Here is a 27,918-nt window from a genome sequence, read left to right as displayed (position 1 = left end):
CGTCCGTCCTCTTCCTCCGTAGTCACGTCCGTCCTCTTCCTCCGTAGTCACGTCCGTCCTCTTCCTCCGTAGTCACGTCCGTCCTCTTCCTCCGTAGTCACGTCCGTCCTCTTCCTCCGTAGTCACGTCCGTCCTCTTCCTCCGTAGTCATGTCCGTCCTCTTCCTCCACAGTCATGCCTGTCCTCTTCCTCCATAGTCACTGTGACATCTTTTATCTCCAGCAGATGATGATACACACATATATAGTGTGGGAACCCAGATTACCCCCTTCAGGGGCAGAACATTCCCCCACTTCCGGGGCCGGAACATTCTCCTCATTGTGGAGATAAATTCTAGTAATATGGTCCTCTAAACAAACAGCACTGACAATAAATAGACAAGACAAGGACCATCCTGACCATACATGGCCTACAAAGGGCAATGATGACACTACACAGGCAGCCAATGGGCAATCATTACACTATGCAGCCAACACAATGATGGAGTGCCGGGGTCAGGAGTATGGAGCATAGAGCCCCTTACATTGCTGCTCAGGAGGAAGGAAACATTCCTTTGTAACAGAAAATGTATATAAATCTGAGGCTCTTTTAGGAATATCTGGGGTTTAAAAAATGAAAGGGGCTTTATAGCGACTAAAACATTTAATATGTGTAACATTGCGCTGTTTATCTCCTCCTCCCCTCCCCCGCCTGTCTCCAGCACTGCACCCGGGGACTAGCAGGGAGGGGAGAGACCTTGCAGTGTAATGAGAACCGATTGGCTGCTCCTCAGGAAAGGGGAGTGTCCGGCTTATCCTTTCTGCCTTTCACACCCAGAGCCGTTTTTGCATTTTTTGCACATTTAAAAAATCATTTTTATCCTGAAGATGACACAAAACCCCCAAAATATAGGTTTTCTAAAAGTAGAGACTTTAGAGAATAAAATAGCGGCAGTTCTATTTTTTTATGCCACAAAATATTATCACAAAGTCTAGGAAATGCCAAATTTCACTAAAAAATATACTTACGTTAATTTCAGGGCACAAAAAAGCAATAAATGACCCATTTATGTGTAAAAATATAAAAGCCGAGGTTGCAGCGAGTAAATAGATATCCAACATGTCAAACCTTAAGTTGTGTGTGCTGAAATGGTGACAACCTTTAGTCCCCGGTATTATCTATAGGGGACACATTTATAGCCCCTTCTAGGTCATCAGTATGGAGTACGGAGGAGGTCTGCTCCTAGAATTATCCTCTCATTCTGGTGTGACCGGCGATATGTAACGTGTATCACAATCAATGTTATCACGTGTAGGCGCTCCAGCGTGTGCTCTTACATTTGGGCGTGCATATATGTGGGGGAGGGGGGGCCTTAAAATTTTTTAAAGGGATGAGTTATGTACTTGGGTGTAACTTTAATTGTTTGCATTTAAAAAAACATTTTTACTTAAGGGGACAAAGTCCTCTATGTGATGACTTTTGATGAGAGGTTCTCTTTATTGAGACATCCAGGGTCTAAAAGACCCCCAATGTCTCCCCTGTACTCCATTGGATGTAATGTAGAGCACATCGCACCGCATTACATTCTTTGCTGGCCTCAAGTGTGGGGGAAATCTGTCATAACGTCACTTCTGGGTCAGGACAAGAAGGGAGTGAATGTGTCCGCTCTCCTCCGTCCCCTCTACCCTCCGACACCCGCTGACCCGGGTCCACAGATGGGCAAGCAGAGCCGGGGAAGCATAGTAGGTACAGGAGAGGTTCACACACACGGGGTGGCAGAGGCTGGCACCTGAAAGGAGAGCCCTGTGGCTTGCCCTCAGCAGGGATAAAGATTAAAAACAATACTTGGCGGCCCCCAGAACTACATGTCCCGGGCGTCGGGCGATGTAAAGTGACCATCCCTGCATGATGAGCCGACATTGACCTCACAGCACTGCCTCAGAGCAAACTAGTCATAGGAAGGATCAGATTTATCATTCCTTGTCTGCAGATCTAATACTCATCAAACCAGTTCAGAGACCAAACAAACCCAACAGAGAAAAGGGGCCCCGGACCTCAAAATTGTAGTAAACACTAAACAGTCCAAACAAAATGTCTTCCCATGAGGGGAGTAGTTCTTCAATGTCCAGCAACCCTCCTATTCCCCCCCCACATCCACATCCTATTATTGTGTGACCAATACCATCCAAATCATTCTTACTTTCATTTCCCAAAGTTATCCGTCTACAAGGAGACCTGTATAGATCACATGATGGCACCAATGAGGATGGAGGAGGACCGGAGTCACATGACTGAGAAGATACTAAACCTCACCCTGGAGATCATCTACCTGCTGACCGGAGAGGTGAGGAGGATTCTGGGAGGTCACATGACATCACTCTTATCTCTATTAATAAAACACAGACCTGACCGGAGAGGTGAGGAGGATTCTGGGAGGTCACATGACATCACTCTTATCTCTATTAATAAAACACAGACCTGACCGGAGAGGTGAGGAGGATTCTGGGAGGTCACATGACATCACTCTCATCTCTATTAATAAAACACAGACCTGACCGGAGAGGTGAGGAGGATTCTGGGAGGTCACATGACGTCACCCTCATCTCTATTAATAAAACACAGACCTGACCGGAGAGGTGAGGAGGATACTGGGAGGTCACATGACATCACTCTTGTCTATTCTGGTCAATAGACCATTTTATTTTTGCACACATTTAGATGATGTCAGGTGGTTGATATTGTTTTATTTGTCTCCTGATCTGTAGGATTATGTTGTAAAGAAGAAGTCTAGTGGGGAGCCAATCTCAGGAGGATGGAGCAGAACCCAGAGCCTCACCATGGTGCCTCCATCTCATTCTCTGATACCTGAGAGGGAGAAAGAGCAGAAGATTCTGGAACTGACCACCATGATGGTCCATCTGCTGACAGGAGAGGTGAGCGGTGCCGGGAATTCTGGGACATTCTCCAGTAACAGACAAGGGATGTGTCTGGATGGTGACTGTATCATTGTGTGTGTCAGGTTCCTATAAGGTGTCAGGGTGTCACTGTCTATTTCTCCATGGAGGAGTGGGAGTATTTAGAAGGACACAAGGATCTCTACAAGGACGTCATGATGGACAATCAGCCGCCCCTCACATCACCGGGTAAGAGGAGACTTTATTGGAAAGGAGAGAGCAGTACGGAGGATCCACCTAGATCCCCCATCATCTGATAAACACATAGAAACAATGGATTCAGTCAGTGTGTGTGTTTCCTACAGATGGATCCAGTCATGGGAACCCACCAGAGAGATGTCCCCGTCCTCTGTATTCCCGGGATTCCACACAGGAAGGTCACACCATCCCTCAATGTTACAAGGTTGGTTGGACTGAGCATCTAGAACATGAATTTGAGGAGAAAATATGTGGATTTTTCATGTGAGCTTATATTTATATATTTTTGGTGAAATTTCTCATTTTCTTGGTTTAGAGTGAAGATCTGATAGATATAGAATTTGAGGTGAAAGCAGAAGAAGAAGAGGCGTATGTGAGGGATGATCAGCAGTCTATGGAGGAGGATGGAATAACGGGGACATTTATAGAGGAGGACACTCCTACAGAGATCAGCACAGGTGGGTCATGAACACTAAATCCATTCCTCCACCCATACTGCTCACTGATTGGTCCAGAGTAGGGCGGGGACTGGGTGATATCAGCCTGTAATCCCCTGGTCACTTTCCTGAGCTGTGTTCCCCGTCCTGTATTCCTGGATTTCTCTCGGATAATCTTCCTTCTCTGTGCTGCAGACACAATGTATGTATCTAGACTGGATTTATGGAGGTTCTGGGGTTCAACTGGCAGAAAAATTTTCATTTTCACCATAGGTGTAGCTCTACCTAGGCCCATGGGACATGTGAGTTGGGTATTCTTCCCCATGTACGGGTCTAGTAAGATCTCTGACAGAACATTTCTCCCAGGGTTCCTTGCTCTGTGGTCTGCTGGCTGTGCCGGGTGGAGGGATATGTCTGTAGTGTCTCAGACCCAAGTCACTGAGTGCAGTCTCAGGAGATGGGAGGCAGCGGTGTGGGATCTCTGCAACTTGTCTACAGCAAACATTTACGCTTCCACTGATTACTGAATACCAATATTATGAGTCCTGACCCTTACACTGTATAATTTATATTGTACATTATATACTCCTGACCCCTGCACTATATACTCTGTGTTGTACATTACATACTCCTGACTTCAGGATCAGTCCAGTCTTCATCTTGGTTGTTCTCCCCCCATCCTCACTCTCTGACCTCTGGTGGGGCTCAGCCCCGCTGTTCTTCATGACTAAATCATGGACTAAATAAGGAAGTGCAGTACTTCTTGTGTTGGGAAGATGGCGATGAGTGATAGAGGGGGTGGGGCCCCTCGTCCTATAATCCCCTCATCACTGTCCCTCCTATAAAAGACAGTTCTGGTTGTTTCCTCACTCTCTGACTAAGGTCCATGAATAAAGAAATGACCTGGTAGGAGATCAGAGGAGCCATTTCCTAGTTCCCTTGAGGGTGGAATTGTAAGCTCCGCAGAGACCAAGCTGCCTGATGTGGGCGGAGTCCTGGTTTGGGGGAACCAATCAGCTCCTGTCTAGTAATCCTCTTTGTCTTTGTATTTTAGTCCATGGCCGGGAGATGAGGAAAACCTCCGAGGATTGTCTCACTTTGTCTCCAGACTGGAAAGTAGAAGATGAGGACATCACACAGTATAGTCCAGGAGAAAACCCGGCTCCCTCCAATGTCCATCCGGCACCACCCAGTGTAGATGGACCATCGGATTCCTCGTATCCTGAGGAACCTCAGACTGTGTGGGACCGGGTCTGCTTTCCAACAAGGAAGATCTTTTCCTGTACTGAGTGCGGGAAGCGTTTCCATTTTAAATCCCACCTAACTAGGCATAAAAGATCTCACACGGGAGAAAAACCATATTCCTGTCCTGAGTGCGGGAAATGTTTTTCACAGACATCCAATTTTTACAGACATCAGAGATCACACATGGGGGAGAAGCCACTTTCCTGTCTTGAGTGTGGGAAATGTTTTTCACAGTTGTCTAGTTTGTACAGGCATCAGAGATCTCACACGGGAGAGAAGCCACTTTCCTGTTCTGAGTGTGGAAAATGTTTTGCAACAAAAACAGATATTGTCAATCATCAGAGGTCTCACACAGGGGAGAAGCCTTATTGCTGCCCTGAGTGCGGGAAATGTTTTTCACAGAAGTCTCATCTTTACACACATCAGAGATCTCACACGGGGCAAAAACCATATTCCTGTCCTGAGTGTGGGAAATGTTTTTCGGAGAAGTCCAGTCTTGACAAACATCAGAGATCTCACACTGGGGAGAAGCCATATTCCTGTTCTGCGTGTGGGAAATGTTTCTCAGTGAAATGCAGCCTTTCCAAACATCAGAGATTGCACATGAGGGAGAAGCCACGTTCCTGTCTTGAGTGAGAGAAATGTTCCTCACTGAAGTCCTGTCTTCCTGTACATCAGGGGTCCCACACAACCCTGGAGAAGTATTAGTGCCTTGAGTGTGGGAAATGTCTTCTAGATGAATGTTGCTGGACATCCCAGCTCTCATGTGGGGAAGAAGCACACCCTGATATACACCTCAGATATACTCCATGGCTGATCTTCATCATAGAAGAAACAGTTCATAAGGAGATCAGAGGTCCCCAAAGACATGGATGAAGTGTGGGATCGGGTTGGCAATTGATAGCAGCAGAAGAATAAAAATGGAGTCCTGCCCTGTGATTGGCTGAGTACATTTTGTGGTGGGAGATTTCACAATCATTGGAGGTCTATTTTTGTAATTGTAAAATGAATATGACACATAGGCATGATGAATATTGGTCGTATTTCATTTCATACAGTGATTTCCTATGATCATCAGCTCCATCTAGTGGCAATACTGAGGCACTGTGGTACTATTACTACATTATGGCCAGCAGATGGAGCTACACTCTTGCATTGTTCGGTGCCTTCTGGACTGCTGGAGGTCTATATAGTGGAAGTGGTGCTCAGGGTGGCCCAGGGGACTTTTCGCACCAACTGGGAGGAGTCAGTGTTCTTTCTCTCCCCCCCACTCTAAGTGTTGAGCCTCGTCTGTGCATGTGCAGTGTGGCGGGTGGACGTCAGGAGTGAGGCACTGCCTGTGTCCATGTCAGGTGGCTCAGCAATGCATGCAGAGTATTCATGGAGAGTCTCAGTGCTGTAAGCAGCTGGCAGTGTTCTCCCTCACAGACACCCCAGATGTACATGGTTGCAGCCTGGATGGCTCCTACTGGTAGACACAATGGCTGGCCACAAGAGGTACCTGGGGGCAACACATGCATACTCCTTCCTGATGGGGGCAGAGGTGAGCACTGACAGGCTGGGTGGGTGATCACCTGGGGTAACCAGTGCACAGGGCCCCCTCAGCTGACCAGGATCACTCTATCATCAGTCCCACTATATGGGGCCACAGGCCTTATGCCTACTAGAGGGCAGAGAGGTGGGGTCAATGTCTCTTTTTGGATCTCTGGCTCTGATCACCTATAGGGTATCACTGCTACCTCTAGGGGCCCCTATCCTCCTATTCTGATGTGATTATGGAGGAATCTGCTTTCCTTGGCATCACAAATACAGGTCTGTACCTCACGCTTCGTGTATAAAGAAGAAGGCAAATATGAATCCTATCACATGAGAAGCTGCACACCAAGAAGGGTTCAAATACACAAACACAGCAAATGTTTTACGTGATTAGGTGCGCTGTCCCTTTAACAAATAATTCATTCAATTGTGCAAAACAGCAAAGAAATGAAAAGTCTAAATATATCTAAGACACCAGACCTGAGTCACACATAATGGGAAACCCCATATAGAGCTGAATGATAAATGATCAACAAATAATCATTCATATATGTGATCAACTAGGAGTGCAGAGAGAGAGCACACGGAGGCGGGGACACAAAACCCGACATACGGGGGATTACTGGGGAACGTGGGGGCACAGTACGGGGGACAGGACACGGCACAACAAAATAGTCCACCGGGTTCAGTTATTTTACTAAGCCTTAATTATAAATCATCATATTTGGCAACCAACAACTCTATACTGGGCGAGGGTACGTGTCCCTACACACCAATCAGCCAATAATACATAGAAAATGGAACCTTTATTAGGGCTGATGAGGGACTCTGGTGTTTTGTTTGCATTGACCCCATAACATGCTATATATTGGTATGAACTATAAACAAGGTTCTCAAATAGTGAGGTATTAATGCTGTGTCCATGGGACATTTGTGGAGTGGAACAGCAGAATACATTGCCTCCCAGATTATTGTAATGTTGCTTTTCATCCTCAAGATGGTGACCTATGAAGAACTGGGCATGTACGGAAGTTTTGAAGCCGTGACAACGCGCATGCGTGATGACAAATGTACGCTGTGATGTCACAACGTCACGCACGTGGCAGCCATTTTGATGGCCAATACTTCTATATATAGGGATAAAACAAACAATAGGTGCCATTTCTTGCTGTGATATTGAGCACAGCTTCTTACCACTACCTGATCTGATTTTAATTCTCCATACTCCTGATGAAGCTCTGTAGTTGGAGCGAAACAGAATTCTTTCCTTTTTTTGGTGGGTCATTTGGGAGAACTTTTTGAATGCACATGGTACTTACTCCCCTTTTTTGGAGTGGTCTGCAGTGTGCATGTTTGTGCATTCTTTGCATTCCTCAAGATAGTGTGGTATTTTTGACTGGATATGGTGATGTATGGGGTTTGTCCATTAGAGGCTGGTATTGAGAGGTACATGGGAGTGTATCCGTATTACATATCTGTAGCGAGATAGATCATATAACCTATTGAGTTCTCTCCTGGGGGAACATCATTTCTTTACTGGAGAGTATATGCATCCTTCCTGATAGGTATATGATCAAACCACAATTGTTTTAGCCACAACAGTGTCATCCAAAAATACTATGTAATCTAACTTGGCTTGGTGCTGACACCCATTTGGATGCAAGGGATGGGTCTACTGGCTAATAATTGTAATGAATTCAGTTATGAGATTGTAGCGCAGTGCATTCCAGTTTATAAGGTTTTGAATGAAATATAGTTCAGTATATACATTTTTTGTAAAAATCCTAATAAAGGTGACATTTTATATTTATTAATTAGTGCATAGGGCCACACACCCTCGCCCAAAAATAGTCTACCTGGTAACAATGTAATACCAAACAGATAGTCCAAGTAGGATGGCCAAGCAAAATGGAGAACCACTACACCAGATGGTATGGCAAGGAGAATGTACCCAACCCACACGGCAGGGATCCAGACAGACCAAAGTACAACGTAGCAGCGTGTAAGTCCAGCACATAAGGCAGGGATCCAGGCAGACCAGAGTACAACGTAGCAGCGTGTAAGTCCAGCACATAAGGCAGGGATCCAGGCAGACCAGAGTACAACGTAGCAGCGTGTAAGTCCAGCACATAAGGCAGGGATCCAGGCAGACCAGGGTAGGATGTAGCAAGGGTCAACTCCAGCAGACAGGGCCAGAATCCAGACAGACCAGTGGTTGAGTCCAGCACAGGACAGGGAACTGGGCAGACAAGTGGGTTGAGTCAAGCACAGGGCAGGGATCCAGGAAGACAAGGAGTTAAGCTTTTAAACTGAGGGCCACGTGGTTGTTAAAACTCATTCCAGCAGGACATCACATTGGGGTATAGAAGTGGTTGGCTTAGGGACACATTTGAAGTGCTGGGAGGATAGTTTGATCTACTTACATTACCACTCCACCAAACTGCAGCTGTGGAGTCAGAAATCTCTCTACAACTCTTGGGACAGTTAGTTTGTGACCCCGCTGTCTCCATTTACAGCATCTGGGATGGGGTGCTCTTCCTTTATGTCTCCACCTGTTTTGCAAACCAAGAGATCCTCCTCTAAACCTTGGGGCGTTGGTGGGATTGACCCAAGTCTTTACATAGTTAATGGGGTAGATCCTTGATGAATTTGCATCAAGCCTGTCTTAGATTTTTGCTCTACTCCCAGAGAATGGCTCTGGATCACACTCCCTAGAAACTGACAATTAAGTTCTCTCAGGTCGTTCCCTAGGAGAATGTAGGCAGGAAGTCCTGCCATAACCCCAGCAGAACAAAGTTCATAATCCAAAATAAAAAAGGCCTTTGGGTGATGTCTCATGGCACCCTCCCCCACTAGTTCAATAGAAAATCCATCCAATCAGATTCACCAGACAGAGATCAACGATGGTCAGTAAGGTGCCTGTATCACGGAAACCAATGACTTTTCATCCATCTATTCAGACCTCCTGTAACTGCTGCTGTCTTATCTCAGGGTAGCTTGGGGTAAGTGGCTGGACTCCGTAGACTCCTAGAAGGGTGCTGGTTGTTGTTGGAGGCATCCATTCACTTTGAGATGGTGAAAGGCTCTCTCCTCCTGCCACCAGCACTACACTGGGATCAGGGCAAGTGTTTTGAGTCTGGGGAGGGTGAAAGTTCCTTGGGCATCTAGCCTGGAGATGCCTGGGTTGTCCACATCTGTAATGTGTGCGGTCCAAGGGTGACCCAGAGGGCTGGGGTAGGAGTGGCATTTCCTCAGAAGCTTGGTACAAATCCACAGTGCACCGACTTGGGAGAGGTTTCTTAGCAGGGCAGCCAAAGCAGAGTCTCTCTATAGTAGGCCTGGGGGCCTGCTGAGGGGGAACTGGATTGTCATCCAGCAGTGGGGAGGCATAGAGGGTACAAATGTGGGGCTGCGAATCCTGGCAACTTGGAGTACCTCAGCAGCTGTCTTCTTCCATTGAGGATTAATCATGAGGGCCTCATCTGCTAAGGCTGTTGCTTCCTCTAGGGTGATGGGTTTCCTTTCACACACCCACTGCTGGAGCTCAGAGGGACATGAACAAGAACATCTCCTTCTGGATCATGTGAATAATTTCCTCAGGGGAGGTCCCTTTCTCCCCTGTCAGTGATCAGTGAAACGCTAAAGACAGTTTATGCGAGAATATTTTGAAAGAGGTCTCTGGGAGGTGAGGGGTAGTCTGAAACTGGGCCCAATAAGACTGTGATGCCGCTTCCATCCCGGCCCTTTTTATGTACTCATAGCTGCATTTCTTTAGGGGATCCATCATGTGATGGGCCTCAATGTCCCCTTCATCTAGCAGCCCTACCACATGGCAGGTCCAGTTCATGGGAGGTACTTCCAGCAGCTTGCATTGGTGTTCAAAGTCCTGAAAGAACCTTTTCTCATCTCTAGTATGTTATTGGTTATAGCTAAAGTACTTCCTGGAGACTCTTGGGGTTTCCCTTACCACAGGGACAGACACAGAGGCAGCTGCTCTGTTCTTTGCAGCCTCCCACTTTGTCTCTTTTTTTTCTTTTCAGTGACTGCAAGTGTCCATTCTGTTGTGGCACCCTCCCCCAGAATGGCCATCTCTAGTACCAGATAACCCATGGACTCTTACTGGCTTTCCTGGTTAGCTCTGGTACATCCTCACAGGGTGGTGCCTGACCCATGTTGGTGCTCAACTCCTTTTGGCCAGCGAGGTGACAGATCATTCATGTGTATCTATGTCTACAGGGATGTCAGATCATTATTGCCATCTAGGTGTTCATTCCTCCAATCTTCAGGCTCCACTCCAGAGCCAACTATTCAGATTTATAAATTGTGACCATTTGTCTTCTACTGACCACTAAATGAAGAGAACACTGTATCTGTAATACTGAACATTGAATTCCAGGAATATCTGTCATATCATGCCACCTTTACAGGGTATGTTACATCTCAACCATTGCTGGTGTCCTCCATGTCTATGGTCACCTTACAGAGAGTATCTGAGATATGTTCCTGAAGGTCCTGCCAACATTCCATACCAAACCCTTATCTGAGCATTCCGGCCAGGCCAGCAAAGGGGAGGGATCCTACTCAATCACAAAAAATATAGATTGCAAAAAAAAAGTCCCATGATGTAGATCAATGTCTAGCATGAAGTATAATGATCACCAAAAAAAATAAATCTGATGACCAAATGTGACAACACCACTCACTGAATGACAACTCCCTGACCTATCATCCGCAATATATGGGAAGGGGTGGGGATAGTGATGATGTTATGGCCCAAATCTGGGGATCAGGAGCCATTTCCACCCTTTACTCTGGGCTGGGGGGCTTTGTATCCATATACCAGATGTTCTACAGGACTAAATCTGCAATCAATTTTACTGCAGAATCAAAGGAGACAAAATCCCTCCCCCGAGCAGTCATATATTTCTGTCCCCCTTGGTGGGAGTGGAGGTGACCCCTCTATAAGGATCTACAGTCCATACACACCCAGCACAAGGCTGGAGTCACACTACCAGATGCTTCTCAGGGCTGCAGTTCCTCTGAGCTCCACAAGGTGGGGATCTCACTTCTACCCAGACAGGAAGTCTCTATGGAAGACAGGAAGTGATGTCAGGTAAAGACAGGAAGTGATGTCAAGTACACTCAGGTTGTTCTGGGTGAGAGGTGAGTCAGGAGGAAGCAGAGAGTCATGGATCTGGCGGCAGAGGAGGTAATACGTAGATGAACCCCTTCAGGGGGAGGAGTTGATGATAATATATTTGCTCCCAAAGCTGGCCTACATGGTTCAGTTTTATCGTTCAGCCAGCGGGATGAGCAGAAAAACTGAAGTGATTCCCCCATCCACACATTGGAGGTGGATGGGGGAATCCTCCCCGCTGTACTCTTGTATTCTGACAATGGGGGGACTCCTCCGCTCTCAGAATACACAGATCAGCACTGAAGCTATTGGCTGCAGCCGCTGGGGGAGTGGCTTTTATCCAGCAGTGGCCACACATGGATGGAAATGTGAGCGATCCCTGCTGAACCAACTGAATTTCCATGGATCTATGGTCACCTTCAGTGACTTCCTCCCCTCCCCCTCATCTCCTTCATGATGGAAGTCATGCTGAGATCATCTCCCATTGGCTGAGCAATATTCTCATTTGTCTCTCAGCTCCTTCTTGCTATTCCTCGTCCTGCCTGTTGTTTCCTTGGATTGATTTTCTGTGTCGTGACCCCGGCTTGGTCTCTTGGATGCGCTCGTCTGTTGCTTGCCCTGACCTTTCTCCTGATTCCTGGATCTCCTCCTCATCTCTCCTCCATATCCTCTTACACAGCTTTTCTCCACACCTGCAGTGACCCTGGGGGGAGGAAACTTGGCACCAGCACGCCGCCAAATCCATCCCCACCATTAGGGGCTCTGGAGACAATTGTCTGCTATTTACACTCTGTTCCTCCGCACGTCACCTGATCACATGACAGCTTACTTCCACAGATTCCAGACAGATTTCTGGATGGTAAAGGTCAAAGGTCACTCTTCAGTTTAGGAGAGGTAGGACGCACCCAGGAACTAGGATTTGGTTTGCATGGAAGCCTCATATAGAGGACCCCTCAAAGCTCCTCATCCAAATGTCCCTCCATCCAGAGTCTATATGTCCTATGACATCACACTGACCTCACAGCTCCTCCTCCCAATGTCCCTCCATCCAGAGTCAGAGAATCCTATGACATCACACTGACCTCACAGCTCCTCCCCCCAATGTCCCTCCATCCAGAGTCAGAGAATCCTATGACATCACACTGACCTCACAGCTCCTCCTCCCAATGTCCCTCCATCTGACATTTTTCTGATGCTCTTAGGATGTGGGGTCCCTTGGTATCCTCACATGTAAAGTGGGACTGTTGGTCCTGCGTTGTATGTAATGACATCAGAATGCTGCAACAAGCCTATACCCTGCGTAGTGTGGGGGTCCTGTGGGGGGGAATTATACCTCAGCCTGAAGTGGGGCTTTAATAAAATGGAGACCTGAATGGAGAGGTGAGGAGGATTCTGGGAATATCATTTGATGTGACTCTTTGTGTTCAGATGTAGAGTTTTCCTCCTGTGAAGTCTGGAGATCATATGACATCACATTGCCTCCACCTCCCTCCCTGATAGAAGAGAGAAAGAAGAAGAAGATTCTAGAAGTCACCAGAGAGATCACTGAGCTGCTGACAGGAGAGGTGAGCGGTGCCGGGAATTCTGGGACATTCTCCAGTAACAGACAAGGGATGTGTCTGGATGGTGACTGTATCATTGTGTGTGTCAGGTTCCTATAAGGTGTCAGGGTGTCACTGTCTATTTCTCCATGGAGGAGTGGGAGTATTTAGAAGGACACAAGGATCTCTACAAGGACGTCATGATGGACAATCAGCCGCCCCTCACATCACCGGGTAAGAGGAGACTTTATTGTAAAGGAGAGAGCAGTACGGAGGATCCACCTAGATCCCCCATCATCTGATAAACACATAGAAACAATGGATTCAGTCAGTGTGTGTGTTTCCTACAGATGGATCCAGTCATGGGAACCCACCAGAGAGATGTCCCCGTCCTCTGTATTCCCGGGATTCCACACAGGAAGGTCACACCATCCCTCACCATCATCAGGTAGATGAGGAACAATCACTGATAGTATCATTAGGATCTGTACATTATCTGCATTGTTACCATTGATGTCATTTTTTTTATATATTCAGAGTGGAAACCTGAGAGATCCTAAAGTTGAGGTTAAAGAAGAGATAAAAGAGGATGAGGATGGGGGGATGGAGGAGTCAGAGCTTCTAAAAGAACACAAAGATCTGTACCAGGACACCATGGTGGAGTCATCCAGCTACAGCAACCCACCAGAGAGATGTCCCCGTCCTCTGTATTCCCGGGATTCCACACAGGAAGGTCACACCATCCCTCACCATCATCAGGTAGATGATTGACAATTATTGGTAGTTGTGATTTATACACAGCATGTTTGTTACAATGAATGTTTTATTATATCTTTCAGAGTGGAATCCTCGGGGATGATAATATTGATGTTAAAGAGGAGGATGAGGAGTATGGAGTGATGGAGGAGTTTTCAGAAGGACACAAGGAGATGATGGAGCCACCTAATACCAGGAACCCACCAGAGAGATGTCCCCGTCCTCTGTATTCCTGGGATTCCACACAGGAAGATCACACCATCCCTCACTATTACAAGGTTGGTGGGATGGAGCATCTAGAACATGGACTCATAGACACAATGTGTGGAGTTTTTTATGTGACCTTTTATTTTACAGATGATATTTTCTCTCATTTCCTTGATTTAGAGTGGAGATCCAATCGATATAGAATTTGAGGTGAAATCAGAAGAAGAAGAGGCGTATGTGAGGGATGATCAGCAGTCTATGGAGGAGGATGGAATAACGGGGACATTTATAGAGGAGGACACTCCTACAGAGATCAGCACAGGTGGGTCATGAACACTAAATCCATTGCTCCACCCATACTGCTCACTGATTGGTCCAGAGTAGGACGGGGACTGGGTGATATCAGCCTGTAATCCCCTGGTCACTTTCCTGAGCTGTGTTCCCCGTCCTGTATTCCTGGATTTCTCTCGGATAATCTTCCTTCTCTGTGCTGCAGACACAATTTATGTCTCTAGACTGGATTTATGGAGGTTCTGGGGTTCAGCTGGCAGCAAAATGTGGATTTTTCCTCTAAGCATTGCATAATGTAGGCACCCAGGACATGTGACTGGGGTCTCCTGCCTTGTGCCTGACTCCTCCAGGGGACCTTCTCTGTTATCTGCTGGCTGTGCCGGGTGGAGGGATATGTCTGTAGTGTCTCAGACCCAAGTCACTGAGTGCAGTCTCAGGAGATGGGAGGCAGCGGTGTGGGACCTACATAGTTACATAGTTAGTCTGGCTGAAAAAAGACATCCATCTAGTTGTACCATTAAAAATAAAAGTTATAATCCGACACCCACAGCTGATCCACCAGAAGGCAAAATCCCACCAAATCACGATCCAATCTGCTCCTGCAGGGGAAAAAAATCCTTCCTGACCCCCGAGAGGCAATCGGATATTCCCTGGATCAACTTTCCCTATAAATGTTATATCCAGTTATATTCTGTGTATCCAAGAAAGGATCCAGGACTTTCTTACAGCAATCCCCCCCCTTATGTATTATACATGGAGATCATATCCCCCCTTATGTATTATACATGGAGATCATATCCCCCCCTTATGTATTATATATGGAGATCATATCCCCCCCTTATGTATTATACATGGTGATCATGTCCCCCCTTATGTATTATACATGGAGATCATATCCCCCCTTATGTATTATACATGGAGATCATATCCCCCCTTATGTATTATACATGGAGATCATATCCCCCCCTTATGTATTATACATGGTGATCATGTCCCCCCTTATGTATTATACATGGAGATCATATCCCCCCTTATGTATTATACATGGAGATCATATCCCCCCTTATGTATTATACATGGAGATCATATCCCCCCCTTATGTATTATACATTGAGATCATATCCCCCTTATGTATTATACATGGTGATCATATCCCCCCTTATGTATTATACATGGTGATCATATCCCCCCTTATGTATTATACATGGAGATCATATCCCCCCTTATGTATTATACATGGAGATCATACCCCCCCTTATGTATTCTACATTTAGATCATATCCCCCCTTATGTAATATACATGGAGATCATATCCTCCCTTATGTATTATACATGGAGATCATATCCCCCCTTATGTATTATGCATGGAGATCATATCCCCCCTTATGTATTATACATGGAGATCATATCCCCCCTTATATATTATACATGGAGATCATATCCCCCTCTTATGTATTATACATGGAGATCATATCCCCCCTTATGTATTATACAAGGAGATCATATCCCCCCTTATATATTATACATGGAGATCATATCCCCCCTTATGTATTATACATGGAGATCATATCCCCCCTTATGTATTATACATGGAGATCATATCCCCCCTTATATATTATACATGGAGATCATATCCCCCTCTTATGTATTATACATGGAGATCATATCCCCCCTTATGTATTATACATGGAGATCATATCCCCCCCTTATGTATTATACATGGAGATCATATCCCCCCCTTATGTATTATACATGGAGATCATATCCCCCTTATGTATTATACATGGAGATCATATCCCCCCTTATGTATTATACATGGAGATCATATCCCCCCTTATGTATTATACATGGAGATCATATCCCCCCCCCCCTCCCTTATGTATTATACATGGAGATCATATCCCCCCTTATGTATTATACATGGAGATCATATCCCCCCCCCCTCCCTTATGTATTATACATGGAGATCATATCCCCCCTTATGTATTATACATGGTGATCATATCCCCCCTTATGTATTATACATGGAGATCATATCCCCCTTATGTATTATACATGGAGATCATATCCCCCCTTATGTATTATACATGGAGATCATATCCCCCCCTTATGTATTATACATGGAGATCATATCCCCCTCCCCCTCCCTTATGTATTATACATGGAGATCATATCCCCCCCTTATGTATTATACATGGAGATCATATCCCCCCCTTATGTATTATACATGGAGATCATATCCCCCCACTTATGTATTATACATGGTGATCATATCCCCCCTTATGTATTATACATGGAGATCATATCCCCCCTTATGTATTATACTTGGTGATCATATCCCCCCTTATGTATTATACATGGATATCATATCCCCCCTTATGTATTATACATGGAGATCATATCCCCCTTATGTATTATACATGGTGATCATATCCCCCTTATGTATTATACATGGTGATCATATCCCCCCTTATGTATTATACATGGAGATCATATCCCCCCACTTATGTATTATACATGGAGATCATATCCCCCCTTATGTATTATACATGGAGATCATATCTCCCTTATGTATTATACATGGAGATCATATCCCCCCTTATGTATTATACATGGAGATCATATCCCCCTTATGTATTATACATGGAGATCATATCCCCCCCTTATGTATTGTACATGGAGATCATATCCCCCTTATGTATTATACATGGAGATCATATCCCCCCTTATGTATTATACATGGAGATCATACCCCCCCTTATGTATTATACATGGAGATCATATCCCCCTTATGTTTTATACATGGAGATCATATCCCCCCTTATGTTTTTTACATGGAGATCATATCCCCCTTATGTATTATACATGGTGATCATATCCCCCTTATGTATTATACATGGAGATCATATCCCCCCTTATGTATTATACATGGAGATCATATCCCCCCTTATGTATTATACATGGAGCTCATATCCCCCCTTATGTATTATACATGGAGATCATATCCCCCCTTATGTATTATACATGGAGATCATATCCCCCCTTATGTATTATACATGGAGATCATATCCCCCCCTTATGTATTATACATGGAGATCATATCCCCCCTTATGTATTATACATGGAGATCATATCCCCCCCCCCCCTTATGTATTATACATGGAGATCATATCCCCCCCTTATGTATTATACATGGAGATCATATCCACCCACTTATGTATTATACATGGAGATCATATCCCCCCTTATGTATTATACATGGAGATCATATCCCCCCTTATGTATTATACATGGTGATCATATCCCCCCTTATGTATTATACATGGAGATCATATTCCCCCTTATGTATTATACATGGAGATCATATCCCCCCCCCCTCCCTTATGTATTATACATGGAGATCATATCCCCCCTTATGTATTATACATGGAGATCATATCCCCCCTTATGTATTATACATGGTGATCATATCCCCCCTTATGTATTATACATGGAGATCATATCCCCCTTATGTATTATACATGGAGATCATATCCCCCCTTATGTATTATACATGGAGATCATATCCCCCCCTTATGTATTATACATGGAGATCATATCCCCCTCCCCCTCCCTTATGTATTATACATGGAGATCATATCCCCCCCTTATGTATTATACATGGAGATCATATCCCCCCCTTATGTATTATACATGGAGATCATATCCCCCCACTTATGTATTATACATGGTGATCATATCCCCCCTTATGTATTATACATGGAGATCATATCCCCCCTTATGTATTATACTTGGTGATCATATCCCCCCTTATGTATTATACATGGATATCATATCCCCCCTTATGTATTATACATGGAGATCATATCCCCCTTATGTATTATACATGGTGATCATATCCCCCTTATGTATTATACATGGTGATCATATCCCCCCTTATGTATTATACATGGAGATCATATCCCCCCACTTATGTATTATACATGGAGATCATATCCCCCCTTATGTATTATACATGGAGATCATATCCCCCCTTATGTATTATACATGGAGATCATATCCCCCCTTATGTATTATACATGGAGATCATATCCCCCCTTATGTATTATACATGGAGATCATATCCCCCTTATGTATTATACATGGAGATCATATCCCCCCCTTATGTATTGTACATGGAGATCATATCCCCCTTATGTATTATACATGGAGATCATATCCCCCCTTATGTATTATACATGGAGATCATACCCCCCCTTATGTATTATACATGGAGATCATATCCCCCTTATGTTTTATACATGGAGATCATATCCCCCCTTATGTTTTTTACATGGAGATCATATCCCCCTTATGTATTATACATGGTGATCATATCCCCCTTATGTATTATACATGGAGATCATATCCCCCCTTATGTATTATACATGGAGATCATATCCCCCCTTATGTATTATACATGGAGCTCATATCCCCCCTTATGTATTATACATGGAGATCATATCCCCCCTTATGTATTATACATGGAGATCATATCCCCCCTTATGTATTATACATGGTGATCATATCCCCCCTTATGTATTATACATGGAGATCATATCCCCCCTTATGTATTATACATGGAGATCATATTCCCCCCTTATGTATTATACATGGTGATCATATCCCCCCCTTATGTATTATACATGGAGATCATATCCCCCCCTTATGTATTATACATGGAGATCATATCCCCCCACTTATGTATTATACATGGTGATCATATCCCCCCTTATGTATTATACATGGAGATCATATCCCCCCTTATGTATTATACTTGGTGATCATATCCCCCCTTATGTATTATACATGGAGATGATATCCCCCTTATGTATTATACATGGAGATCATACCCCCCCTTATGTATTAAACATGGAGATGATATCCCCCTTATGTATTATACATGGAGATCATATCCCCCTTATGTATTATACATGGAGATCATATCCCCCCCCCCCTTATGTATTATACATGGAGATCATATCCCCCCCTTATGTATTATACATGGAGATCATATCCCCCCCCCCTTATGTATTATACATGGAGATCATATCCCCCCCTTATGTATTATACATGGAGATCATATCCACCCACTTATGTATTATACATGGAGATCATATCCCCCCTTATGTATTATACATGGAGATCATATCCCCCCTTATGTATTATACATGGTGATCATATCCCCCCTTATGTATTATACATGGAGATCATATCCCCCTTATGTATTATACATGGAGATCATATCCCCCCTTATGTATTATACATGGAGATCATATCCCCCTTATGTATTATACATGGAGATCATATCCCCCTTATGTATTATACATGGAGATCACATCCCCCTTATGTATTATGCATAGAGATCATATTCCCCCTTATGTATTATACATGGTGATCATACCCCCCCCCCCTTATGTATTATACATGGAGATCATATCCCCCCTTATGTATTATACATGGAGATCATATCCCCCTTATGTATTATACATGGAGATCATATCCCCCCTTATGTATTATACATGGAGATCATATCCCCCTTATGTATTATACATGGAGATCATATCCCCCCTTATGTATTATACATGGAGATCATATCCCCCTTATGTATTATACATGGTGATCATATCCCCCCTTATGTATTATACATGGAGATCATATCCCCCTTATGTATTATACATGAAGATCATATCCCCCCTTATGTATTATACATGGAGATCATATCCCCCCCCTTATGTATTATACATGGAGATCTTATCCCCCCCTTATGTATTATACATGGAGATCATATCCCTCCCTTATGTATTATACATGGAGATCATATCCCCCCACTTATGTATTATACATGGAGATCATATCCCCCCTTATGTATTATACATGGAGATCATATCCCCCCCTTATGTATTATACATGGAGATCATATCCCCCCCTTATGTATTATACTTGGTGATCATATCCCCCCTTATGTATTATACATGGAGATGATATCCCCCTTATGTATTATACATGGAGATCATACCCCCCCTTATGTATTATACATGGAGATCATATCCCCCTTATGTATTATACATGGTGATCATATCCCCCTTATGTATTATACTTGGAGATCATATCCCCCCCTTATGTATTATACATGGAGATCATATCCCCCCTTATGTATTATACATGGAGATCATATCCCCCCTTATGTATTATACATGGAGATCATATCCCCCTTATGTATTATACATGGAGATCATATCCCCCCACTTATGTATTATACATGGAGATCATATCCCCCCCTTATGTATTGTACATGGAGATCATATCCCCCTTATGTATTATACATGGAGATCATATCCCCCTTATGTATTATACATGGAGATCATATCCCCCCTTATGTATTATAGATGGAGATCATATCCCCCCCCCTTATGTATTATACATAGAGATCATATCCCCCCCTTATGTATTATACATGGAGATCATATCCCCCCCCTTATGTATTATACATGGTGATCATATCCCCCCTTTGTATTATACATGGAGATCATATCCCCCCTTATGTATTATACATGGTGATCATATCCCCCCCTTATGTATTATACATAGAGATCATATCCCCCTTATGTATTATACATGGAGATCATATCCCCCCTTATGTATTATACATGGAGATCATACCCCCCCTTATGTATTATACATGGAGATCATATCCCCCTTATGTATTATACATGGTGATCATATCCCCCCTTATGTATTATACATGGAGATCATATCCCCCTTATGTATTATACATGGAGATCATATCCCCCCCCCCCTTATGTATTATACATGGAGATCTTATCCCCCCCTTATGTATTATACATGGAGATCATATCCCTCCCTTATGTATTATACATGGAGATCATATCCCCCCACTTATGTATTATACATGGAGATCATATCCCCCCTTATGTATTATACATGGAGATCATATCCCCCCCTTATGTATTATACATGGAGATCATATCCCCCCCTTATGTATTATACATGGTGATGATATCCCCCCTTATGTATTATACATGGTGATCATATCCCCCCTTATGTATTATACATGGAGATCATATCCCCCCTTATGTATTATACATGGAGATCATATCCCCCCTTATGTATTATACATGGAGATGATATCCCCCTTATGTATTATACATGGAGATCATACCCCCCCTTATGTATTATACATGGAGATCATATCCCCCTTATGTATTATACATGGTGATCATATCCCCCTTATGTATTATACTTGGAGATCATATCCCCCCCTTATGTATTATACATGGAGATCATATCCCCCCTTATGTATTATACATGGAGATCATATCCCCCCTTATGTATTATACATGGAGATCATATCCCCCTTATGTATTATACATGGAGATCATATCCCCCCACTTATGTATTATACATGGAGATCATATCCCCCCCTTATGTATTGTACATGGAGATCATATCCCCCTTATGTATTATACATGGAGATCATATCCCCCCTTATGTATTATAGATGGAGATCATATCCCCCCCCCTTATGTATTATACATAGAGATCATATCCCCCCCCTTATGTATTATACATGGAGATCATATCCCCCCCCCCCCTTATGTATTATACATGGTGATCATATCCCCCCTTTGTATTATACATGGAGATCATATCCCCCCTTATGTATTATACATGGAGATCATATCCCCCTTATGTATTATACATGGAGATCATATCCCCCCTTATGTATTATACATGGAGATCATATCCCCCTTATGTATTATACATGGAGATCATATCCCCCTTATGTATTATACATGGTGATCATATCCCCCCTTATGTATTATACATGGAGATCATATCCCCCCTTATGTATTATACATGGAGATCATATCCCCCCTTATGTATTATACATGGAGATCATATCCCCCTTAATCTCCTCTTCTCAGTAGAGAATACATTCAGTTCCTCTAATCTTTCCTCATAGCTGATCTCCTCCATGCCTCTTATCAGTTTGGTTGCCCTTCTCTGTAGTTTCTCCAGTTCCCCAATGTTCTTTTTGTGAATTGGATCCCAAAACTGAACTGCATATTCCAGATGAGGTCTTACTAATGATTTGTACCCGGGGGGGGGGGGGAGTGTGATATCTCTCTCTGGAGTCTATACCTCTCCTAATACAAGAGAGGATTTTGCTCGCTTTAGAACACGCAGCTTTGCACTGCTGCCATTATTAGTCTTGTGATCTACTAGCACCCCCAGATCCTTCACCAGTGACCCCCCCAGATCCTTCTCCACCATTGACCCCCCCAGTTGTACCCCCTAGTATGTATGATGCATATTCTTAGCCCCCCAAGTGCAGAACCTTACATTTATCACCATTAGCCCTCATTGGCCCCATAGTCCCCCAATTACACAGAGCATTGAGGTCGGCTTGTAAGTTGGAGACATCCTGTAAGGACGTTATTCCCCGGCACAGCTTGGTGTCATCTGCAAAGACTGGAATGGGGTTTATAATCTCACACCCCATATTGTTTATATATATATTAATAAGTAAGGGTCCCAACACTGAACCTTGGGGTACCCCACTAATAACACTGAACCTTGGGGTACCCCACTAATAACACTGAACCCTGGGGTCCCCCACTAATAACACTGACCCTTGGGGTACCCCACTAATAACACTGAACCTTGGGGTACCCCACTAATAACACTGAACCTTGGGGTACCCCACTAATAACACTGAACCCTGGGGTACCCCACTAATAACACTGAGCCTTGGGGTACCCCACTAATAACACTGAACCCTGGGGTACCCCACTAATAACACTGAACCTTGGGGTACCCCACTAATAACACTGAGCCTTGGGCTACACCACTGACACCCCTAGACCATTCAGAGTATGAATCATTAACCACTACTCTCTGAATACGATCTTTACATACTCCGGACCCTGCACTATATACTCTGTTGTACATTACATACTCCTGACCCCTGCACTATATACTCTATGTTGTAGATTACATACTCCTGACCCCTGCACTATATACTCTTGTACATTACATACTTCTGACCCCTGCACTATATACTCTATGTTGTACATTACATACTCCTGACCCCTGCACTATATACTCTATGTTGTACATTACATACTCCTGACCCCTGCACTATATACTCTTGTACATTACATACTCCTGACCCCTGCACTATATACTCTGTTGTAAATTACATTCTCCTGACCCCCGCACTATATACTCTATGTTGTACATTACATCCTCCTGACCCCTGCACTATATACTCTATGTTGTACATTACATTCTCCTGACCCCTGCACTATATACTCTGTTGTACATTACATACTCCTGACCCCTGCACTATATACTCTATGTTGTACATTACATACTCCTGACCCCTGCACTAAATACTCTATGCTGTACATTACACACTCCTGACCCCTGCACTATATACTCTATGTTGTACATTACACACTCCTGACCCCTGCACTATATACTCTATGTTGTACATTACATACTCCTGACCCCTGCACTATATACTCTATGTTGTACATTACATACTCCTGACCCTTGCACTATATACTTTATGTTGTACATTACATACTCCTGACCCCTGCACTATATACTCTGTTGTACATTACATACTCCTGCCCCTGCACTATATACTCTGTTGTACATTACATACTCCTGCCCTATATACTCTGTTGTACATTACATACTCCTGCCCCTGCACTATAAACTCTGTTGTACTTTACATACTCCTGACCCCTGCACTATATACTCTATGTTGTACATTACATACTCCTGACCCCTGCGCTATATACTCTATGTTGTATATTACATACTCCTGACCCCTGCACTATATACTTTATGTTGTACATTACATCCTCCTGCCCCCTGCACTATATACTCTATGTTGTACATTACATACTCCTGACCCCTCCACTATATACTCTGTTGTACATTACATACTCCTGACCCCTGCACTATATACTCTATGTTGTACATTACATACTCCTGACCCCTGCACTATATACGCTATGTTGTACATTACATACTCCTGACCCCTGCACTATATACTCTGTTGTACATTACATACTCCTGCCCCTGCACTATATACTCTGTTGTACATTACATACTCCTGCCCTATATACTCTGTTGTACATTACATACTCCTGCCCCTGCACTATAAACTCTGTTGTACTTTACATACTCCTGACCCCTGCACTATATTCTCTATGTTGTACATTACATACTCCTGACCCCTGCACTATATACTCTATGTTGTATATTACATACTCCTGACCCCTGCACTATATACTCTATGTTGTACATTCCATAGTCCTGACTTCTGCTCTCCCCCCTCCCCCCACTGGTATATATACACATAATATGGATTCTCTTTTGTTCCCCCCTTTTCCTCCCAGCTGGACATTTTATATCGGATGATGTGATTGGAGCACAGACTTTTACATGGTGTTAATAAGGTGATAACATCCTCCAACTTTGGACCCTTAAACAGAAAGTGATAATGAGGGAGGAGTCAATACCCCAATGATGGTGGTCTTCAGGATCAGTCCAGTCTTCATCTTGGTTGTTCTCCCCCCATCCTCACTCTCTGACCTCTGGTGGGGCTCAGCCCCGCTGTTCTTCATGACTAAATAATGGACTAAATAAGGAAGTGCAGTACTTCTTGTGTTGGGAAGATGGCGATGAGTGATAGAGGGGGTGGGGACCCTCGTCCTATAATCCCCTCATCACTGTCCCTCCTATAAAAGACAGTTCTGGTGGTTTCCTCACTCTCTGACTAAGGTCCATGAATAAAGAAATGACCTGGTAGGAGGTCAGAGGAGCCATTTCCTAGTTCCCTTGAGGGTGGAATTGTAAGCTCCTCAGAGACCAAGCTGCCTGATGTGGGTGGAGTCCTGGTTTGGGGGAACCAATCAGCTCCTGTCTAGTAATCCTCTTTGTCTTTGTATTTTAGTCCATGGCCGGGAGATGAGGAAAACCTCTGAGGATTGTCTCACTTTGTCTCCAGACTGGAAAGTAGAAGATGAGGACATCACACAGTATAGTCCAGGAGAAAACCCGGCTCCCTCCAATGTCCATCCGGCACCACCCAGTGTAGATGGACCATCGGATTCCTCGTATCCTGAGGAACCTCAGACTGTGCGGGACCGGGCCGGCCTTCCAACAGGGAAGAGATTCTCCTGTACTGAGTGTGGGAAGGGTTTCCATTTTAAATCCCATCTAAATATTCATAAAAGATCTCACACGGGGGAAAAACCATATTCCTGTCCTGTGTGCGGGAAATGTTTTTCACATAAGTGCAATCTTGACACACATCAGCGATCTCACACGGGGGAGAAGCCATATTCCTGCCCTGAGTGCGGGAAAAGTTTTTCACAGAAGTTCAGTCTTTACTCACATCAGAGATCTCACACAGGGGAGAAACCATATTTCTGTCCTGAGTGCGGGAAATGTTTTTCACATAAGTGCAATCTTGACACACATCAGAGATCTCACACTAGCGAGAAGCCATATTCCTGCCCTGAGTGCGGGAGATGTTTTTCACAAAAGTCCAGTCTTTACAAACATCAGAGATCTCACACAGGAGTAAAGCCATATTCCTGTCCAGAGTGTGGGAAATGTTTTTCACATATTTCCGGCCTTTACATGCATCGGAGATCTCACACAGGGGAGAAGCCACATTCCTGTCCTGAGTGTGGGAAATGTTTCTTAACCAAGTCTCATCTTTACACACACCAGAGATCTCACACAGGAGAAAAGCCATATTCCTGTCCAGAGTGTGGGAAATGTTTCTCAGACAAGTCCTATCTTTACACACATCAGCGTTTGCACACGGGGGAGAAACCGTATTCCTGTTCGGAGTGCGGGAAATGTTTTTCAGTGAAGTCCACTCTTTACAGACATCAGAAATTTCACACGGGGGAGAAGCCGTATTCTTGTCCTGAGTGCAGGAAATGTTTTGCACGGAAGTCTCATCTTTACACACATCAGAGATTGCACACGGGGGAGAAGCCGTATTCCTGTCCTGAGTGCGGGAAACGTTTTGCATGGAAGTCCCATTTTTATACACATCAGAGATTGCACACGGGGGAGAAGCCATATTCTTGTCCTGAGTGCGGGAAATGTTTTGCACGAAAACCAGATCTTGTCAAACATGAAAGGTCTCACACAGGTGAGAAGCCGTATTCCTGTTCTGAGTGTGGGAAATGTTATTCAGAGATGTCCAGTCTTTACACACATCAGAGATCTCACACGGGGGAGAAACCATATTCCTGTCCTGATTGTGGGAAATGTTTTTCAGTGAAGTCCCATCTTTATAAACATCAGAGAACTCATACTGGGAAGAAACCGTATTCCTGTCCTGAGTGTGGGAAATGTTGTTTAGCCAAGTCCAATCTTAACAAACATCAGAGATCTCATACAGGGGAGAAGCCGTATTCCTGTCCTGAGTGTGGGAAATGTTTTTCACAGAAGTCCGATCTTTCCATACATCAGAGATCTCACACGGGGGAGAAGCCGTATTCCTGTCCTGAGTGCGGGAAATGTTTTTCACAGAAGTCCCATCTTTCCATACATCAGAGATCTCACACGGGGGAGAAGCCGTATTCCTGTCCTGAGTGCGGGAAATGTTTTTCACAGAAGTCCTATCTTTCCATACATCAGAGATCTCACACGGGGGAGAAGCCGTATTCCTGTCCTGAGTGCGGGAAATGTTTTTCAGTGAAATCGCGTCTTTCCAGACATCAGACCTCTCACACGAGGAGAAGCTGTATTTCTTTCCTGAGTGAGGGAAATGTTTCTCACTGAAGTCCTGTCTTCCTGTACATCAGGGATCCCACACAACCCTGGAGGTGTATTAGTGCCTTGAGTGTGGGAAATGTCTTCTAGATGAATGTTGCTGGACATCCCAGCTCTCATGTGGGGAAGAAGCACACCCTGATATACACCTCAGATATACTCCATGGCTGATCTTCATCATGGAAGAAACAGTTCATAAGGAGATCAGAGGTCCCCAAAGACATGGATGACGTGTGGGACCGGGTTGGCCATTGATGACAGGAGAAGAATAAAAATGGAGTCCTGACCTGTGATTCAGGCATCACCAGCAAGGCTCCCACTTTCCATTCATTACACATCTGCATCAGAGGCTGGTCATCAGCTCTGAGGAAAGGGATTCGTCCCCGAAACGCGTCAGCCATTTGACCGCACTGACAGTGAGGACACCTTACCTGCCGTTGTGGCCATCCATGCTTTTTAGATACATGCTTCGTCTGGAAGTGTTTTTATTTTGTAGTCCTTACAATAAACCTTGGATAATGCGCTAGGTGTTGCGCCTCCTGTTTTCTCTTTATCCTGCCCTGTGATTGGCTGAGTACATTTGTGGTGGGAGATTTCACAAACACTTGGAGGTCTATTATTGATACTTTGTGGACAAATGTTCCAAGCACCCATTAGGCCCACAGTTGGAGGTGAGGACAATACTTGCATGGTGGGGGATCACTGAAGAGGTGGGTGGTAATAAAATGTCCCAATTCTAGAAGAGTGACTGATGGTGT

The 27,918-nt window shown here is 44.2% G+C and overlaps 1 protein-coding gene across 1 annotated transcript in view; it reads left to right on the top strand.

Moving 5' to 3' along the window:
• Positions 1-27,689, top strand: part of LOC149468103 (uncharacterized) — a 60,613-nt gene extending 32,924 nt beyond the window's left edge. The window contains exons 3-5 of the mRNA XM_089670672.1: positions 4,637-5,445; positions 6,242-6,356; positions 25,322-27,689. Of these exons, the coding sequence (XP_089526798.1) occupies positions 4,637-5,445; positions 6,242-6,356; positions 25,322-27,169 (2,772 nt within the window). The 3' untranslated portion in view covers positions 27,170-27,689. The remainder of the gene's footprint in view (positions 1-4,636; positions 5,446-6,241; positions 6,357-25,321) is intronic.
• The last annotated feature ends 229 nt before the right edge of the window (positions 27,690-27,918 follow it).

The sequence above is a fragment of the Staurois parvus genome, unplaced genomic scaffold (assembly GCF_062004578.1).
Source record: "Staurois parvus isolate SC_StPar_1 unplaced genomic scaffold, SC_StPar_1.0 ptg000092l, whole genome shotgun sequence".
NCBI lineage: Eukaryota > Metazoa > Chordata > Amphibia > Anura > Ranidae > Staurois > Staurois parvus.
Note: the sequence above shows the minus strand (reverse complement) of the source record. Positions and strands in the feature narration are given on the sequence as shown.